At 40.0% G+C, this 15,845-nt stretch overlaps 1 protein-coding gene across 3 annotated transcripts in view; it reads left to right on the top strand.

Annotated features, from left to right (window-relative positions):
* Window positions 1-15,845, top strand: part of Tpk1 (thiamin pyrophosphokinase 1) — a 361,699-nt gene that overhangs the window by 140,840 nt on the left and 205,014 nt on the right. For all 3 annotated transcript variants that reach the window (XM_075953689.1, XM_075953688.1, XM_075953687.1), the window contains one exon: window positions 5,761-5,833. In XM_075953689.1, the coding sequence (XP_075809804.1) occupies window positions 5,761-5,833 (73 nt within the window). The remainder of the gene's footprint in view (window positions 1-5,760; window positions 5,834-15,845) is intronic.

Genomic DNA, 15,845 nt, shown 5'->3' with positions numbered 1-15,845 from the left:
TCTGTTCTTTCTTTTATCCTTTCTTTTGCTTATGCTTCTGTCTCTCTCCTCCACTGTTCCTTCTTCTCATCTTCACTTTATTGTATCATTGTCAGCATCTATGTGCTCACTGCTTTGAAGAACACCAAGGTTAGTTAGTCACGTCTGACTCAAAGCCTTATCCTCTAACCAAAGCTAAAAGAAACAGAGAGCTGTTACTTGTGAGAGGTTTCATGCTATTTGAGTAGTTACATTTTCCTTGGAGGCAGAAAGCAGGGAGGACTTTCTGGAGGGGTAGCTCCCCACATAGTTTTTAGGAAACGGATTTTAAAAGATAGCATTTCTTCATATGTTATATTTTTTACAAATACTAGCCTCTTTGGTGATTATATGTGCTGGGCCATGAGCCCATCAATTATCTCAGCCCTTTCTGGACTCTTTGTCACTGATAAGTGATGAATTGTGATTCAGTTGGGTGGGGGATTTGGGGCATCTTTTAATACTAAGTCCCCTGCTTTAGACTGAAAATAACAAGTATGTTATTTGGATACATTTCTAGAGTAGACAGATGGGGTCAGGGGTAATGCAAATCTCTGTCCCTGCAGTCAGCAACTAAGTCAGCCTAAACATAATCTTCGTGTGCAAACTGTTATTTATGTCAGAACATAACTCCTCTACATATGAAGTGCCATCCCTAGTGTGCAATAGGCTTTTAATTGCAACAAAAAAAAGTACAATTCAAGAAGTTCCATATATTATATTTTATGGTGGAAACTTGTAATAATCTTGGTCATCTTAGCATGAATGTCAGGTTATTTTGGCATGAATCTTATTAGAAATAACCATATTGATTTAATAGGAATGCTGCATGGAGAAAAATATATTAAGAAATAACCAAAGTCAGTTATCATTTGTCTATATAATTTGTTTCCCTATTAATATTTTGTAAAAAATATAAATGAGTTTAGATGATTTACTATTTTACACTATTCTTTATGTTAGATAAAAGGGAATCTAATTCTTTTTAAAAGATTATCTATTCTATGGGACAGATGCTCAGCTAGTTCCAGGACGGGCACCAAAGCTACAGAGAAACCCTGTCTCAAAAAACAAAAAACAAAAAATGAAAAATAAAGGTTGATAAACTTTATTTTTTTTTTGTTTGTCGAGACAGGGTTTCTCTGTAGCTTTGGTGCCCGTCCTGGAACTAGCTCTTGTAGATCAGGCTGGTCTCGAACTCCCAGAGATCCGCCTGCCTCTGCCTCCCGAGTGCTGGGATTAAAGGCGTGCGCCACCACCGCCCGGCTTTATTTTTCATTTTTATTTATTATCAAAATCAATATGCTATTTGGAAACTGCCAAATTGTTTCTAGATATCTAAGGGACTACAAATTGGGGAGTAATATGAGTGAGTCCCATTAGGAAGTTTGCTTGAACCAGATGGTACAGATGGGAGCCCTCAGCGGAAGTAGCTTTTGTGCGCAGTGAAGTGGTTGGACACTGGTCAAACATTCACTTGGTTTGCTCTCAGCTGTGCAGAGATAATGGAGAAATTAGAGAAATGATTCCTTTTACTGTTTTCAGAACTAATACTCTGTGTTCTAAAATCTTATTAATTTATATATGGCAAAATAGCGTCCAGTGGAAGTTTTTTTTTAATGTTTTGTTTTGTTTTTTATTACTTTATAAATAATACCATTCAAAATTTCCACTTCCTCCCACTCCCCCACTTCCCCCTCCAGTCCTAAGAGAGGGCAGGGTACCCTGCCCTGTGAGAAGTCCAAGTCCCTCCCCACTTTATCCAGGCTTAGAAAGGTGTGCATCCAAACAGATTAGGATACCAGAAAGCCAGTACATGCAATAGAGACAAAAACCAATGCCATTATCATTGGCTTCTCAGTAAGCCCCCATTGTCAACCACATTCAGAGAGTACGGTCGGTCTGATCACATGCTTGTTCAGTCCCAGTCCAGCTGGCTTTGGTGAGCTCTCATTAGATGAGGCACACTGTCTCAGTGGGTGGACCTACCCCTTGCGGTCCAAAAAACAAAAAACAAAAAAAAAAAACCCTTTTGCTGTTCATGTTAGTTTTTACTGGCAAATCACAATTCTATACACTTATAGGTATTGTGTAATGTTTTGTTTTGATGAATCATGCACATACAATATAGGATGATTAAATCAAAATAGTGTACACAATGAAATTCAGCATTTAAAAGGAAGGAATCTTGTAATTTGAAATGACATAGAACATCCTGGAAGAAACTGTTAAGTGAAATAAACCATGGTTGGAAAGCTAAGTACTGCATAATCCCACTTTTATATAAAACCTTAAAGAATGAAATCATAAAAATAGAAAATAGGATGTTAAGAGGTTAATGATGACATGGGGAGGGAGACAATGGGTAGAAATTGATCAAAGAGTATAACAGTTTCACATAGAAAGGAAAACTGAATTTTGAAATTTTGCATACCAGCATGAATATAGCCAATAAATATGTATATTTCAAAATATGATAGTAAGTTTCAAATAACAAAATGATAAATGAACAGTGGAAGCTTTTTAAAGAAGCTTTGAAAGTGTGTGAATTTATTTATAACCAGAAAACAAGTAAAGAAAAAATAAAATAATGGATATAATGAACAAGGAAGTTTTGAGGAAGATTATAGGAAGACTTTTGGAACCACTTAAGTTCCAAGTCTGTTTACTTTCTAATTCTGTTTCTTCTTGAGGCCACCTCACGTCTGTTGTACCCAGTCATGCAGTGAATAGTTCATAAATGAGTAATGAACAACATTTGATTGATTCTTACTAGCCCACATTATGTCTGTGGTGAAGGTTATTGTTTCTTATTTGTCTCTTGAGACTTAGAATTAAACTCAGGGTCTCCAGAATGCTGGGCAATTACCCTACATTGAGCCATGGCCCACTGTTGATTTTTGCGGGAGCTCTTCTTCTATAGCCCATTGTACTCCCAGTCTTCCTGCCTTAGTCTCCCAGTATTAAGCTCCAGGCATGTCCCATCTTGCACTGCACTATGTGGTCCACATTGTCATCCATCTTCCTCTCAGAGGAAATTGTGTTAACTTCAGAGAAAATTGACCCAAATCATTTCAGTCAGATTAACCTTGACCTGAAAAATAATGTTTATAGTTGAATTAAGAGCTACAGAACAGTATCAGAGACAAGGTTTGCTTATTTTATCATTCAGTCTTCACTAATTTTATCTTGAATGCAGAAATAAGGTGCTCTGAGTTGTATTTCTTACTTAAACCTCAGCCCATTGCTGAGAACCAGGTCAGCTGCCTACTGCTAGTAACTGGCACACCGTGGGTAAAGAAAAGAAAATATGCTTTTATTTCTCTGCCCATTAAGTAAAAATGTCAGCTGTGTCCCTTGCCTCTGGTAAAGGCTTCCTTGGAAATAATGTAGACCTGCCCCAAGCCTTTGGATTCTGAGTTGAATATTTCCAGAGCCAGAAGAAGACCACAGAGGTCTTTGCTATCACGATCTATACTGATCTCCCAGGTCTGGGACATCCTTTCTTTCCACATGCAATACCTATAGAAGTAAGACAGTGTCCTTATTTCTTTGAATCATATAACTAATTAAACAAACATGTACTGATATAATTCTCCTGTTACATGAATAGTAGAGTATTTTTATACGAACTGAAAATACACATTTCCTTTACTATGCATTCCTCACCTGTGGGAGACTCCTATCTCATTCTGCTAGAACATTGAAAAATCCAGGGTTATTTTCCCCTCCATAGTTAGGGGTATTCAGTAGGGTAGAGAAATTCTTCCAAGTTATTTAAGTACTTTATACAAAGTAAATGATGACTTTCAAAGATTAGAGTTAAATGAATTTTTTAAAATGAGTTGAAAACATAATAGGAAAATGTATTAAAGTAATTTCAATATCACAATAAATTCCATATTTGGGAATTTATGCTCTCCCTGTGTAAAACCTGGGGTTCTTTTATAAAGTATATTGATTGAGTAGTTGATATTTTTGGGGGAAAGAGCAAACATGCCATGGTATTTCTCCCCTTCTACCACATGTGTTCTAGATGGAAATCATATTCTGACAAGCACTTTCCTTCCTTCCTTCCTTCTTTCCTTCCTTTTTTCGAGATAGGGTTTCTCCCTGTAACTGCCCTGGCTGTCCTGGAACTAGCTCTTATAGACCAGGATGGCTTCTGACTCAAAGAGTTCTGTCTAACCTCTGCGTCCCCAGTGCTGGGATTAAAGTCATCCACCACTCACTCCTGCCCAGTGATGACAAGCACTTTTTTTTAATCTTTTTTTTATTGAGAAAATGAGAAAAAAAAAAAACAAGTTTCCACCTCCTCCCAGCCTCCCATTTCCCTCCCCCTCCTCCCACTCTTCTCCCCCTCCCCCCACTCCTTTCCCCCTCCCTCTCCAGTCCAAAGAGCAGTCAGGGTTCCCTGCCCTGTGGTAAGTCCTAGGTCCTCCCCCCTCCGTCCATATCTAGGAAGGTGAACATCCAAACTGGCTAGGCTCCCACAAAACCAGCACATTACGTAGGATCAAAACCCCTTGCCATTGTCCTTGGCGTCTCATCAGCTCTCATTGTTCGCCATGTTCAGAGAGTCCAGTTTTATCCCATGCTTTTTCAGTCACAGTCCAGCTGGCCTTGGTGAGCTCCCAATAGATCAGCCCCACTGTCTCAGTGGGTGGGTGCACCCGTCGTGGTCCCGACTTCTTTGCTCATGTTCTCCCTCCTTCTGCTCCTCATTGGGACCTTGGGAGCTCAGTCCAGTGCTCCAGTGTGGGTCTCTGTCTCTATCTCCATCCATCACCAGATGAAGGTTCTATGATGATATGCAAGATATTCGTCAGTATTGCTCTAGGATAGGGTCATTTCAGGTTCCCTATCCCCAGTTGCCCAAGGAATTAACTAGGGACCTCGGCTTGGGCAAGCACTTTTATCTGCTGAGCCATCTACTGAAGCAACAACACAAGAAAGAGAGAAAGAAAGAAAGAAAGAAAGAAAGAAAGAAAGGAAGGAAGGAAGGAAGGAAGGAAGGAAGGAAGGAAGGAAGAAAGAAAGAGGAGGAGAAGGGACGGAAGGAAGGAAGGAAGGAAGGAAGGAAGGAAGGAAGGAAGAAAGAAAGAGGAGGAGGAGGGAGGGAAGGAAGGAAAGAAGGAAGGAAGGAAGGAAGGAAGGAAGGAAGGAAGGAAGGAAGAGGAGGAGGGAGGGAAGGAAGGAAGAAAGGAATAAAAAGAAAGAAAGAAAGAAAGAAAGAAAGAAAGAAAGAAAGAAAGAAAGAGGAAAAGAAAAGAAAATGGTCTTTATATGATTATTTTAAGACTCTTATTTTTAGAAATATGTCATTAAGTATTTGGAAAGTGTCAGCTCAACTTCATCACAGATCCATTCTGTTCAAATCCCTTGAAATCTCCAAGCTCATTTAAGAGTTAAATGACATAAACATCTATGTACAGTGAGAAGTTACTAGAAAAGGGGGAAAGTATGTTTCTTAGTTGAGTTTTTTTTAAACAGTTGCCTTATTCAGTACTTATTTTTTTGAAACAATAAATGCTGATGGTTCAACTTGAGCTTGTGGTTGTCAGTCTCCACTCTCCTGAAGCCAGGGGTGTGTGATAGGACTTTCCGTCTACTCTGAAAACTGTCCATGTTTCCTCTTGTTTCAAGTATCATAATTTTTCCTCTGGTCCTTAGAACTGTAGTTTAAAAGCTCACAAATGAATGGATTGGTCTAGTTAACTTACATGAAACTGTTTCTTTCAGCTTTTTGCCTGAATTCATCAATGGGGACTTTGATTCTATTAGGCCTGAAGTCAGAGAGTTCTACACTGAGAAGGTAAAGCACACTCACTTTCATACTCAAGCTTTCTCTTCTGCCATTGCTCTCACACGACCGTCTTGAATGGTGAATATGGATTGAAAAATCTTTGCTTATTTTCATACTTTTGCTGTAGAATTGTTAATATATATTAAAATAGAAAGTTTATAGTTGACAAATAGAAACATAGTATTAGATCTATCACCATCAAATATGTAGTAATCAATACTTCAAGCATATTCAGTATGTTTATAGTTTACTAGTCATGTTAATAACCTCATTCTCATATTCTCATTGCTTATTATGTGTTTTCAAAAATATTTTATCTTATTTAACAAATGTGTTGTATTATTATTTTACTTAACCAATTCCCAATGAATGTATTTAAGCTGTGTCTATTTTCTCTCAATGTAAACTTATGAAAATGTTTTTAGAAATGTTTTTATAAATGTGCATAATTGTGTATTCCTTGAATTTCAGAATCAAAGTTTTTCTATAATATTTGGGGTTTTTTTTGTTTTGAACAAAACTACTATGAGATTAGTAATAACTACTCTTCTTCACTGTTATTGCAAATTTTCTTAAGATTCTTGACACTTAAAAACCATATAAAAGGACTAACTGGGGATGATGGAATCACACAGTAATGAATTACAGTAGTTACTGATTAAAGAAACATTCCACAAGTTTTAGAATTCAATACAGATATTTTAAAGGACAAGTCATAGTACTAATGTATATTATTTTTAACTGGCACAGCCAAATCATACGTATTTTCTTTTAAAGAAACTGCAGTGACTGTGATCATAAAGTAAATTTCTTTTATGGCTGGGGAGAGATTAGATAATTTTTTTAATGCACAGGAAATAGTGGCTGAATAGCTACAGGCAAGCAATGACTACTAAAAGTGGCAGAGGGGGGCAGAGAAATGGCACAGGAGTTAAGAGCACTGCCTACTCTTCTGGAGGACCAGCTTAATACCCAGCATGCACGTGGGAGCTCACAAGGTCTGTGACTCCAGTTCCAGCGTGCCCTTGCACGAACATACATTTGTACAAACATTCATACCTCTGAATTAAAAAAGAATAAAATCTCAAAAACAATTTAAAGAGTGGAATCAATCTTCCTTAGGACAAGGCCCCTGATGGTAGCCTCAGTGTGTGTGTGTGTGTGTGTGTGTGTGTGTGTGTGTGTGTGTGTGTGTGCGTCCGCGTGAGCATGTGCACACTCATATTTAAAGAAGAGTGATGGAATACGGAAGACAGAGCTAGAGTAGGGGAGACTGTGGGGAGGAAATAATGTAAAAACAGGACTCGTGTATAAATTTCTCAAAATAAATGCTTTAGGAACGAAAGGCAAAAAGGAAGACAAGGAAAGGGAGGTGAAAGAGAAAGGAATTTAGAAATGGCATAAGGGAACCAAAGCTATTGTGAATGCAACCCTGGGATTGGCCGGAAAGCAGGTTTATGCAAGCCCCATCTGCCCGCCCGCTGATCAGTCCTTCCCTCTGCAAGTGAAGACCATTCCTGACTTAGTGTTTGATATTCATGCTCAATTACTTCAGCACTGGCATGTTCCTGTTCATTCATCCCCAGCCTCACTTCTCATTAACCCCATCCCTCAGCCTCACTGGGAAGGAGCTCTGGCCTTGCTTACAATGCAGAGTTGTGCTAATGCATGGGTGTTAATCATAGATCTGGGAGCACAACAAACAGAGAGAGAGGCAGGGACCAGAATACTCAAAAACACGCTGAAGATATAGTCAGATCTGAGTTCTCTCTGTCTCTCAATGCTGATGGCTTGCCAAAACTAGAAATGTCAGTCTGATCATTACTGTTCAGGATGAGGAAATGAGCTTCTTAAAAATCTTTTGGATGTTTTAAATAAGGGTTTAACAATATAGGGTATTTTTCAGTTAATATTCTTGATGGATTTCTCTTGTATTTCTTGCTTGCTTGTTTTTAGACTTGAAATGTTTTTAGACTTATATGTTTTAAGACAGTTTTAAAAGTTATGTTTAGCCATTTCTCCTCATTTCTAAACTGCATGGTTCTAGGCTGCATAATACACTCCAGTTTTTCCCTATGTCCTGAGTGTTAAAGTCTCTGCGTTTGGAGTTACCAGGCATGCTCCTAGAGGACACAGGTGACGCCCTTCATGCAGTTGCTGTGCCCCGTAGAGTGCACCCTGAGTGTTTGGCTGTGAGTTTAATAATGATGATAATTACCAGTTAATGCAACATTACACACAATTTCTGTAAGCCATTATCGCCAACTTCAACAGTCTTTAAACTCTTTCACAAGTGAAAGGCCATTATCTTCACTTTCACATCCATCTGGCCCCCAGGCTGGTCTGAGGTTTCAGTGAGCTAAGACTTGGACTCTAGTAGAGAAAGTAAAGATAAACTTCAGAGTGCTAAAATATTGCTACAACCGTAGGGTAATCACAGAGCCAGCATTGACCCATATGTGGTTGAACTTTGCAAAGTATATACAAACCTGTATTTACTACGTAATTCACCTTTCTTTCACGCAACTATAAAATCTCTGCTTTTTTTCTATGTTTGTCTTAGTTTTCCCATTTTGGGTCAGTGCTTTTAATTCAATGAGCAATATCTCTTAATAATGCTGTTTGTTTATCTTTACATTTTTGTTATTGCTTGCCTTTTCCCCACATTCTACCCAATTCTGAGCTCTTTTGACTTAGGTCAGAAATCACCAGTTTCAGGCTCTGTATTTTTCCTTCCATCATGAGCACATACATGTCAGCTTCCTGAGAACATTGAGGGAAACTACAATCCCCGATTACTGGAATAATCGGGCTCTTCATTGGTTATAGGAGAAGGGACTTAAATCATGCATACTTGATACTTGAGTGATTTAGGAACCAGTTGCAGCATTTAGCTAATGCCTGGAGATGTTACAGAATAACAGGTTTTTCTATGAATATTTGCATTTAGGAACAGAGGTAAAAGGTTTTGTAAATGTGGTAATTACAGAGAGTTTGAAGACCTCAGTAAAATGGTTCTTTGTGAGAGAGCTGGCCCTGAGGTCACCAGAGTGGGAGCGTTCTTCCTGCCCTTACCAGCTGCAACACATGGGAGAGAGGGCCCTGAGCCTCACGTGGGCAGCACACTAGAGCTGATCTTGTTAGCAGGGCCCATGGACGAGAGCAGAACTGCCCCTCCTCCCTCCCTCATATGCCATAGAGTGGCAAGGTTAGGGAAATATGACTGCCCCCATCCCTTACCACTTGTGGCAGGCAGAAGAACTGGCCATGGAGGGCATAAAAATGGAAGAACTGGTCCTACAGCTCTTGGGAGAGCAGGCCCTGCAGCAATTGGGAGAGCTGGCCCTGCAACGCTCCTGGACAAAACAGTAGAGCTGGCCCGGGCAGTGAGTGAATGGCCTGGAGCCCAGGACCCGAGAACAGGAGAACTGGATCCCACTACTTGTTTGTCTGCTGCATTGTGAAAGAAATGAGGGTAAGCTGGTGGACTGACCAACCCCGCCACCACCCAGGCCCAAAGACAGGGCCCCAAGGAAGTTCACTGCAAGATCTACCTCATTGGTGCACTGCTGGCACATGTGAAGGGGCCTGACCTGCAGATCCAAAGTTTCAGGATCTCCATGACAAAAGGCAGCAACAGGATGTGCAAGAGGGCCAGGAACCAGACCATTGGCTCATAGCAATAAAGCTCACAAGCAAAGATGTATGGACTAAAGGGCATTCTGTGTGGCTCACTGAGCTACACTACAGCTTCCACACCAAGATTTGTTTTTAATTTAGCTTTGTTTATTTGGTTTGGTTTTTTTTAAAAAAACTTTTAAATTTTGCTTTGGGGTTCAGGTTGTAAGGGCGAAGGGCAGAGTGAGGGATGAGGAGATGAGTGGGATCAGAATGTGTGATGTAAAGTCTACAAAAAATTCAATTAAAAGTTTGAAAAAAATGATACCATGTGCATGACAACTTGAAAATTAATTCTCATGCTTTTTGTAAAGAATTCTGTTGAAATGGGAAGGAGTTGCTGCCACTGCTTCTCAAAATCACCTCCTTGGCTGTTTCTTGCAGAGGCTGCTTAGCATCTCTAAGAATGGATTTCCCACAGCATCCCCAACAATGTGATGAGTCTGGTGTGTGGTTTTACCTTCACAATTCCATGATGTGCCCTGCTCCACTCCTCAGTTCAGGGACAGCAGGAGACAAGGTGCAAAGGCTGGACCAAGATCAAAATGACTAACCCTTAAAGAGTCAAATAAATTATTCAGTTACTGAAAGAGGATTAAACTAGATTATTGAATTGGGGTGATTGGTAATAGAGTGTTAGAGCAAGGACACTGGTGACCAAATATATGTTCCTTTATGTTGTAACAGGAGTTTGTACTTTTCAGAAAGTTCTGAAGAACACCAGGACCTCCTCTAGAAAGAATAGTTAAATCACTAGTCATTAGTCAAGCATGGGACTCGACATCTGGTCTCTAATTTTATTTTACTGAAAAGAATATTGCACGATTGGCTCATACTGGGTTGCCTTGCCCAGCGTTTATTAAAAGGGAGGAGCTTAGTCTTATCTCAACTTGATATGCCATGCTTGTTGATACTTATGTATAATGTATAATGGAAGAGGGAGAGGCAAAAAGGGAGGTGGGACGAGAGGAGGGAGGGAGGGAAAACTGTTGTCGGGATGTAAAATAAATGAAAAACTTTAATTAATAAAAAAAGAATATTGCAAAATTGGAACATGCTACCTAAGAGCCAGGGTTGCAGAAGCAAAGACATGACTGTGGAAGTGTATTCCAATCCCAGTGTAAAGCCAAGCGAGTGTGGCAGAAAGGCTGTGCCACGCACCACCAGTTTTCTTCTGTGTGTGAAATATTCAGGCCACCGAGAGCGGCAGGAATAGAGCTGGGGTCAAGACAGATGCCAAGGCCCGTGTTTCTCCCACCTTTCATCATGTTGTATGTTTTTCTGAATAGGGAAACATGATAAATGTGAGCATATTGTATGAACTTTTAGGAATGACTTTTATTAAACTAATGTTTCCTGACTAAATCTTGTCATATAATATTGCTGAAGCCATTTATCAGGTTTTACAGCCTGCTTTTAACAAAGATCAGAGAAGATAAAACTTTTTAAACCCATGTTCCTTTTTATAGATTTTCAGTGAGAAGAAACTGGCACCTTGTGTTACCTCATATTATAGTCAACTACCTCTGCATGTTTCTCTTACAGTTTAAAGGTGGGATTTGGGGTTACGTATAATTTTCTCTGTGAAATCATTAGAAACTGGCTTCTATTTGAATGTGAGTAGAATATTTAAATTATTCTTAAGTGGCTTACTGATATTAAATAATGCTTTGACTTGTAATGGCAGTTTAACAAGGAGGGTACTGATCATAAAAGGTAAAGTGGGGAAATGGGAGGAGAATGGGTCAGTGGGTTAGCATGTGTGTTAAGTAAGTCATAAGTAGTCTTGAATCTTAATAGCATACATTTAGTTTTTGTAAATAATAGTGTTTTCTTAAACTTTGAAAATAAATATTTTAAGTTGTTTCCTACACAAGTCTTTTACTACCACATGTGGGAAAAAATTATGTTTAATAGCCCTGGCTCCTTTTATGCTTGTAGTAATGATCAAACAATGATATGGGTGCAAGAATATTCTAGAAATACTAGCACTCTAGTCTACTGTGCTAGCATTTTCCTCTATTTTAAAAAAATTATTGTCTTCTGAGCTTCTTGATATCTGTTGCTTCTTATTAATGCTGCCTTAAAATATTTTTGGGAGTTCATTTCTCTAAGTATGCAATTTATAAATTTGCTTTTAGCCAAGTATCAGAATCCTTTAGAATATTTTTTGTATTTGACAAAGCCTTGGGTTCAGTTCTATTTAAATTTCATTGAATGTCTCCTGTTAAAAATATCTACACAGATCTACTCATATCTCATGAATATTATTATTTTCACCCTTATTGGTGTCTTTTTTTAGTTCTTCCTACCCATATGCCAATACAGTTTAGATATGCTAAAATTAAGTAATTTAGAGAACATAATAAATTGGACTGTTAGAATATTTAAAGTGAGCACAAATTGATTATTATGTAAGCACAATAAGCTATAGAACACTTAAAAGCCACATCCATTCACTTGCATACTTTCCTGAAAAATAGAAACAAAATGAAGCAAATTCTGAGCACAGCAAATCTGTAGGCTTAGGCTTGAAGACTAATTAGCATATGCTGTGATATAAAGCTGTTGCTGAGGGAATTATAGACAGGCAGTTTCCACTGACAGTGAATGACAGGTTCTTCCCATTCTCTGAACTGTCTGCCTAACCTTTATTAGCATCTCACCAAAGGGATGATGAGACTGCCAGGGGAACATCATGCGAAACTGGTTCCTGAATGCATCTTAATTCCTGCGCTTGCTTCATTCATGGCCCTTTCAAAATGAATTGATTGCATCTACATATTTTAGGAACATGTGTTGTTTGAAGTGATTTAATATCCTTAAGGTATTAAGAGGGAAGAGCCTTTGACCTTTATCCACAAGTGCTCCAGATGAGGTCCACATGACCCCACAGTGCATACCTGCCCTCCTCAAACCTCTTGTATTGCATCTACTCTGGGTCTCTGGCACTATCTCTCTTCCTTAGTGACCTGGCAGCAGGGACCTAGTCATCTGTCCTCCCTGTCTGTTACCAGTTTATTTATATCTTCTTCCTTTGGACCTGTTTGCAGAGCTTGAAATAAACAGTTCTATCCTGTTTTTCCTCCTTATCCCTGCTAACACGTGACCTAGTGAAACTTCACATTCATGGCCATTCATCTTGGCATCCCCACTCATCGGTAGGTTCTCAGTGCAGTCCATATGAAGCAGGGTATAAATCTCCTATTACAACTAGAGGGACAAGACACAGGTCTTATATGATATTTCACTTAAAGAAGACTAAAAAGATGATGTGAGATTGGGAAATTTGCCATTCCATATATCTCTTCTGAAAATCCACAGTGAACAGTGCCATTTTAAATAAGTCTGACAGAAGTAGAAATTTACCTTAATACTTTTCAAATGTATTTCACCCCAGAATATCTATATTATTCTTCTGTATTGGTTTACAACTAGGCTAAAATATACCAGGATGCTGCTAAGCCTGTTTCACTATTTCAAAACCTTTTATTGAAAATTAAATGGACTTACTCTTCTTTCTAAAACCTACAAGAAAGAATAGCAACCCTAAAGAGGTATTTTAAGGCATTAAAAATACACCTTATATGTGAAGATGGATACAGATCTCTATATGAGTGTGTGTGTATGTGTGTGTGTCCAAACTCATAGAGTACACAACACTGACAATGAATGCTAGTGTGAACTGTGGACTTAGGCCAACAAGGACGTGTGTCTGTAGGTTCAGCTGTAATGAATATGCCACTCTGTGGAGAACGCTAACAATGGAGAATGCAATGCTAGAAGTGGCAGAACACTTAGGGAGGAATTTTTATTTCACTGTGTATCTAACTTGCTCTAAAAGTAATGAAGACTATAGATGAAATTGTTCTACAATAAATTAATTAATATAAGTAACTAAGATAGTGGCAATACATTTTAAGAACTTATAATATGCCAGTTTACATGTGTTTCCATTATAAATTCATTTAGTCTTGGCAGCAACTTAATAGAAATATTATCTGCATCAAACAGATAATTAGAAAGAAAAAGATGCTGAGTGACTTGTACAAGATAACACAACTAGGAATTGGTTGAAATAGAACTTAGATAAAGAGGCAAGCTACCTCCAAAATCCATGCTTTCTTCTAGTCACTGTGCCCCATTCATCTTGTGTGATCATGGGAAATTTCTCAAAAATAAAGCAGTGCTTCTCATGATCCAGAAGTACTGTCGACTCTTTTGCATAGGATTTGCATTTTCTGTTACTTAAATCTTGCTGTGTAAGTTGTTCTAGGTATCCAGGCATCATTACCCATGAATTTCTCCAGTATTTCAGTCCTTCCTGTCCACATCCTAGTCTTTCTGGAGACAGGTGGAAGAAAGCTCTGGTAGGTAGAGTAATTGAGCACTGGAGCCTGTTAATACCTTCAGTATTTCCACTCCTTTCTCACTTACATCCTAGACTTTATAAAGCAAGTGGAGGAGAATCCTGATGGATGGATTCGAGTCTCTTTTTATATGTATAGTAGCTGTGATGGAATGGTACCAAGACCAATGTCATGTCCCGGGTCGGGATTCTTCTAGGAACAAATAATATCATCCGGGCAGTCTTGCTGAAATAAAATATCTGTGCATCGTTTTCAAGGTTCTCAGTCACCAATGTGATTCTCAAAGAGAACCTAGAAACCTTGTCTTAAAAGTGAAATTGTGGCTATGATTTAACATTGGAAAGGTTCCATAGCAAATTAGGCAAAAGGGCACAGATTATGGTCATGAAAGAAAGTCACCAGTTCTGAGTCCTTTGTCATTTGGTCATTGAAGTTATAATTAATCACTTTGTGACAAATGATATTGTTGTTAGAAAGCTCATTTGAGGCTTGGCCTGGAAATGTACCAGAGGCTAGTCACATATATACTCAGGCCCTCATGCAGCATGCACTTCAAACCAGACCTCTAGAGGAAAGAAACGAATGCTTAGCCTAAGCCACATTATTAGTATCAAGTCTGAGAACAATCAGCCTGTTACTGTTTAAAGGATTGTATCTATTAGTGGAGAGAGCTATTGACTGATGAGGTCCTCTGATAGCAGCCAGGGGTCCTTCTTACAGGCTGGCTTGCGTGAGGGCAGCAGGCTCAAGAGTGCTATGAAAACTCCAGTGGCTATTCTGCTTCCCAACACAGACATGAGTGACATGGCCCAAGCTGGGACTGGAGCAATGTCTGGGTTCCTGGCCCTGCCACAGTCAGGGTCTATCTACATTGTTATTTGAGGCTTCTGTTGCAATTAAACAAAGTCTATGCAGATGCCCAGAATCTGGGCCACAATCTGGGGCAATGTGGGTATTTGAGGGCCACACTGCCACTGGGTCCATGCCTGAGTGGTCTACATAGCCAATCGGAGCCATGGTGACATCCAGGCCTTGGATGCTGCCAAGGACTATGTCTCGGTCCCTAATCCAACCAAAGCTAGGGTCTCTGTTGATATCTATAGCCTATATTGCCACCAAGGGTCACATCAGGGCCATACTACCACATAGGGTCATGTTAGTGTCCAATGGCTGAACCTCTGCCAGGGCCATACAGATCTGAGTAGCCTGCGCCGCCACCCAGGGTTATGGTGTCAACTATACCTGGGCTGCTGCCAAGGGCTATGTCTGGGTCCATGGCCCTGCCGCACCTATGCTCTGTGTTAATGTTCATTTGCTACCACACACACACACACACACACACACACACACACACACACACACACACAAAAGCCAGTAAAGATAGGGCTGCACAGCATTGGTTCCACTCCTCACTAGGGAGAACAGGCCCTGCAGCTCACCGGCTGCAGCACTCAGGGAAACAGACCCTGCATCTTGCCCTGGCAGCATAGTAGAGCTGACTCTGTTGATGTGGGCACCGGTGATCTGGCCTGGAGGGTATGAGATCAAGAGAGCTGTTTCCGCCCATCATGTGCCATAAGATGAAGTGGGTGAGGAAGAGATGACTTCACCTCCTACCACCCCTTGCTACCTGGGGTGGGTGGGAGAGCTGGCCCTGAGGTCATGAGATAGGGAGAATTGGTATTGCCCCTCACTGGCAGAAGCACTCAGGAAAACAGGCCCTGCCTTTCCTGGGCAGCATAGTAGAGCTGATCCTGTTGGTAGGGGTGCAGTGAGCCCGTCCTATAGATGAGAGAGGAAGAAAGCTGCCACCTCCCCCTCCCTCATATGTCATGTGGTGGCACGGGTGAGGGAAAGTTCCCTTTCCCTCTTATTCCTTGGTACCGTTAGCTGGTGGGAGAGTTGGCCCCACCTTTCACCAGTTGCAGCATACAGGAGAAAGGACCCTGCACGTCTCCTGGGCAGAACACTAG

Source organism: Microtus pennsylvanicus, chromosome 19, assembly GCF_037038515.1.
Source record: "Microtus pennsylvanicus isolate mMicPen1 chromosome 19, mMicPen1.hap1, whole genome shotgun sequence".
NCBI lineage: Eukaryota > Metazoa > Chordata > Mammalia > Rodentia > Cricetidae > Microtus > Microtus pennsylvanicus.
This window is presented reverse-complemented; position numbering and strand designations above follow the sequence as displayed.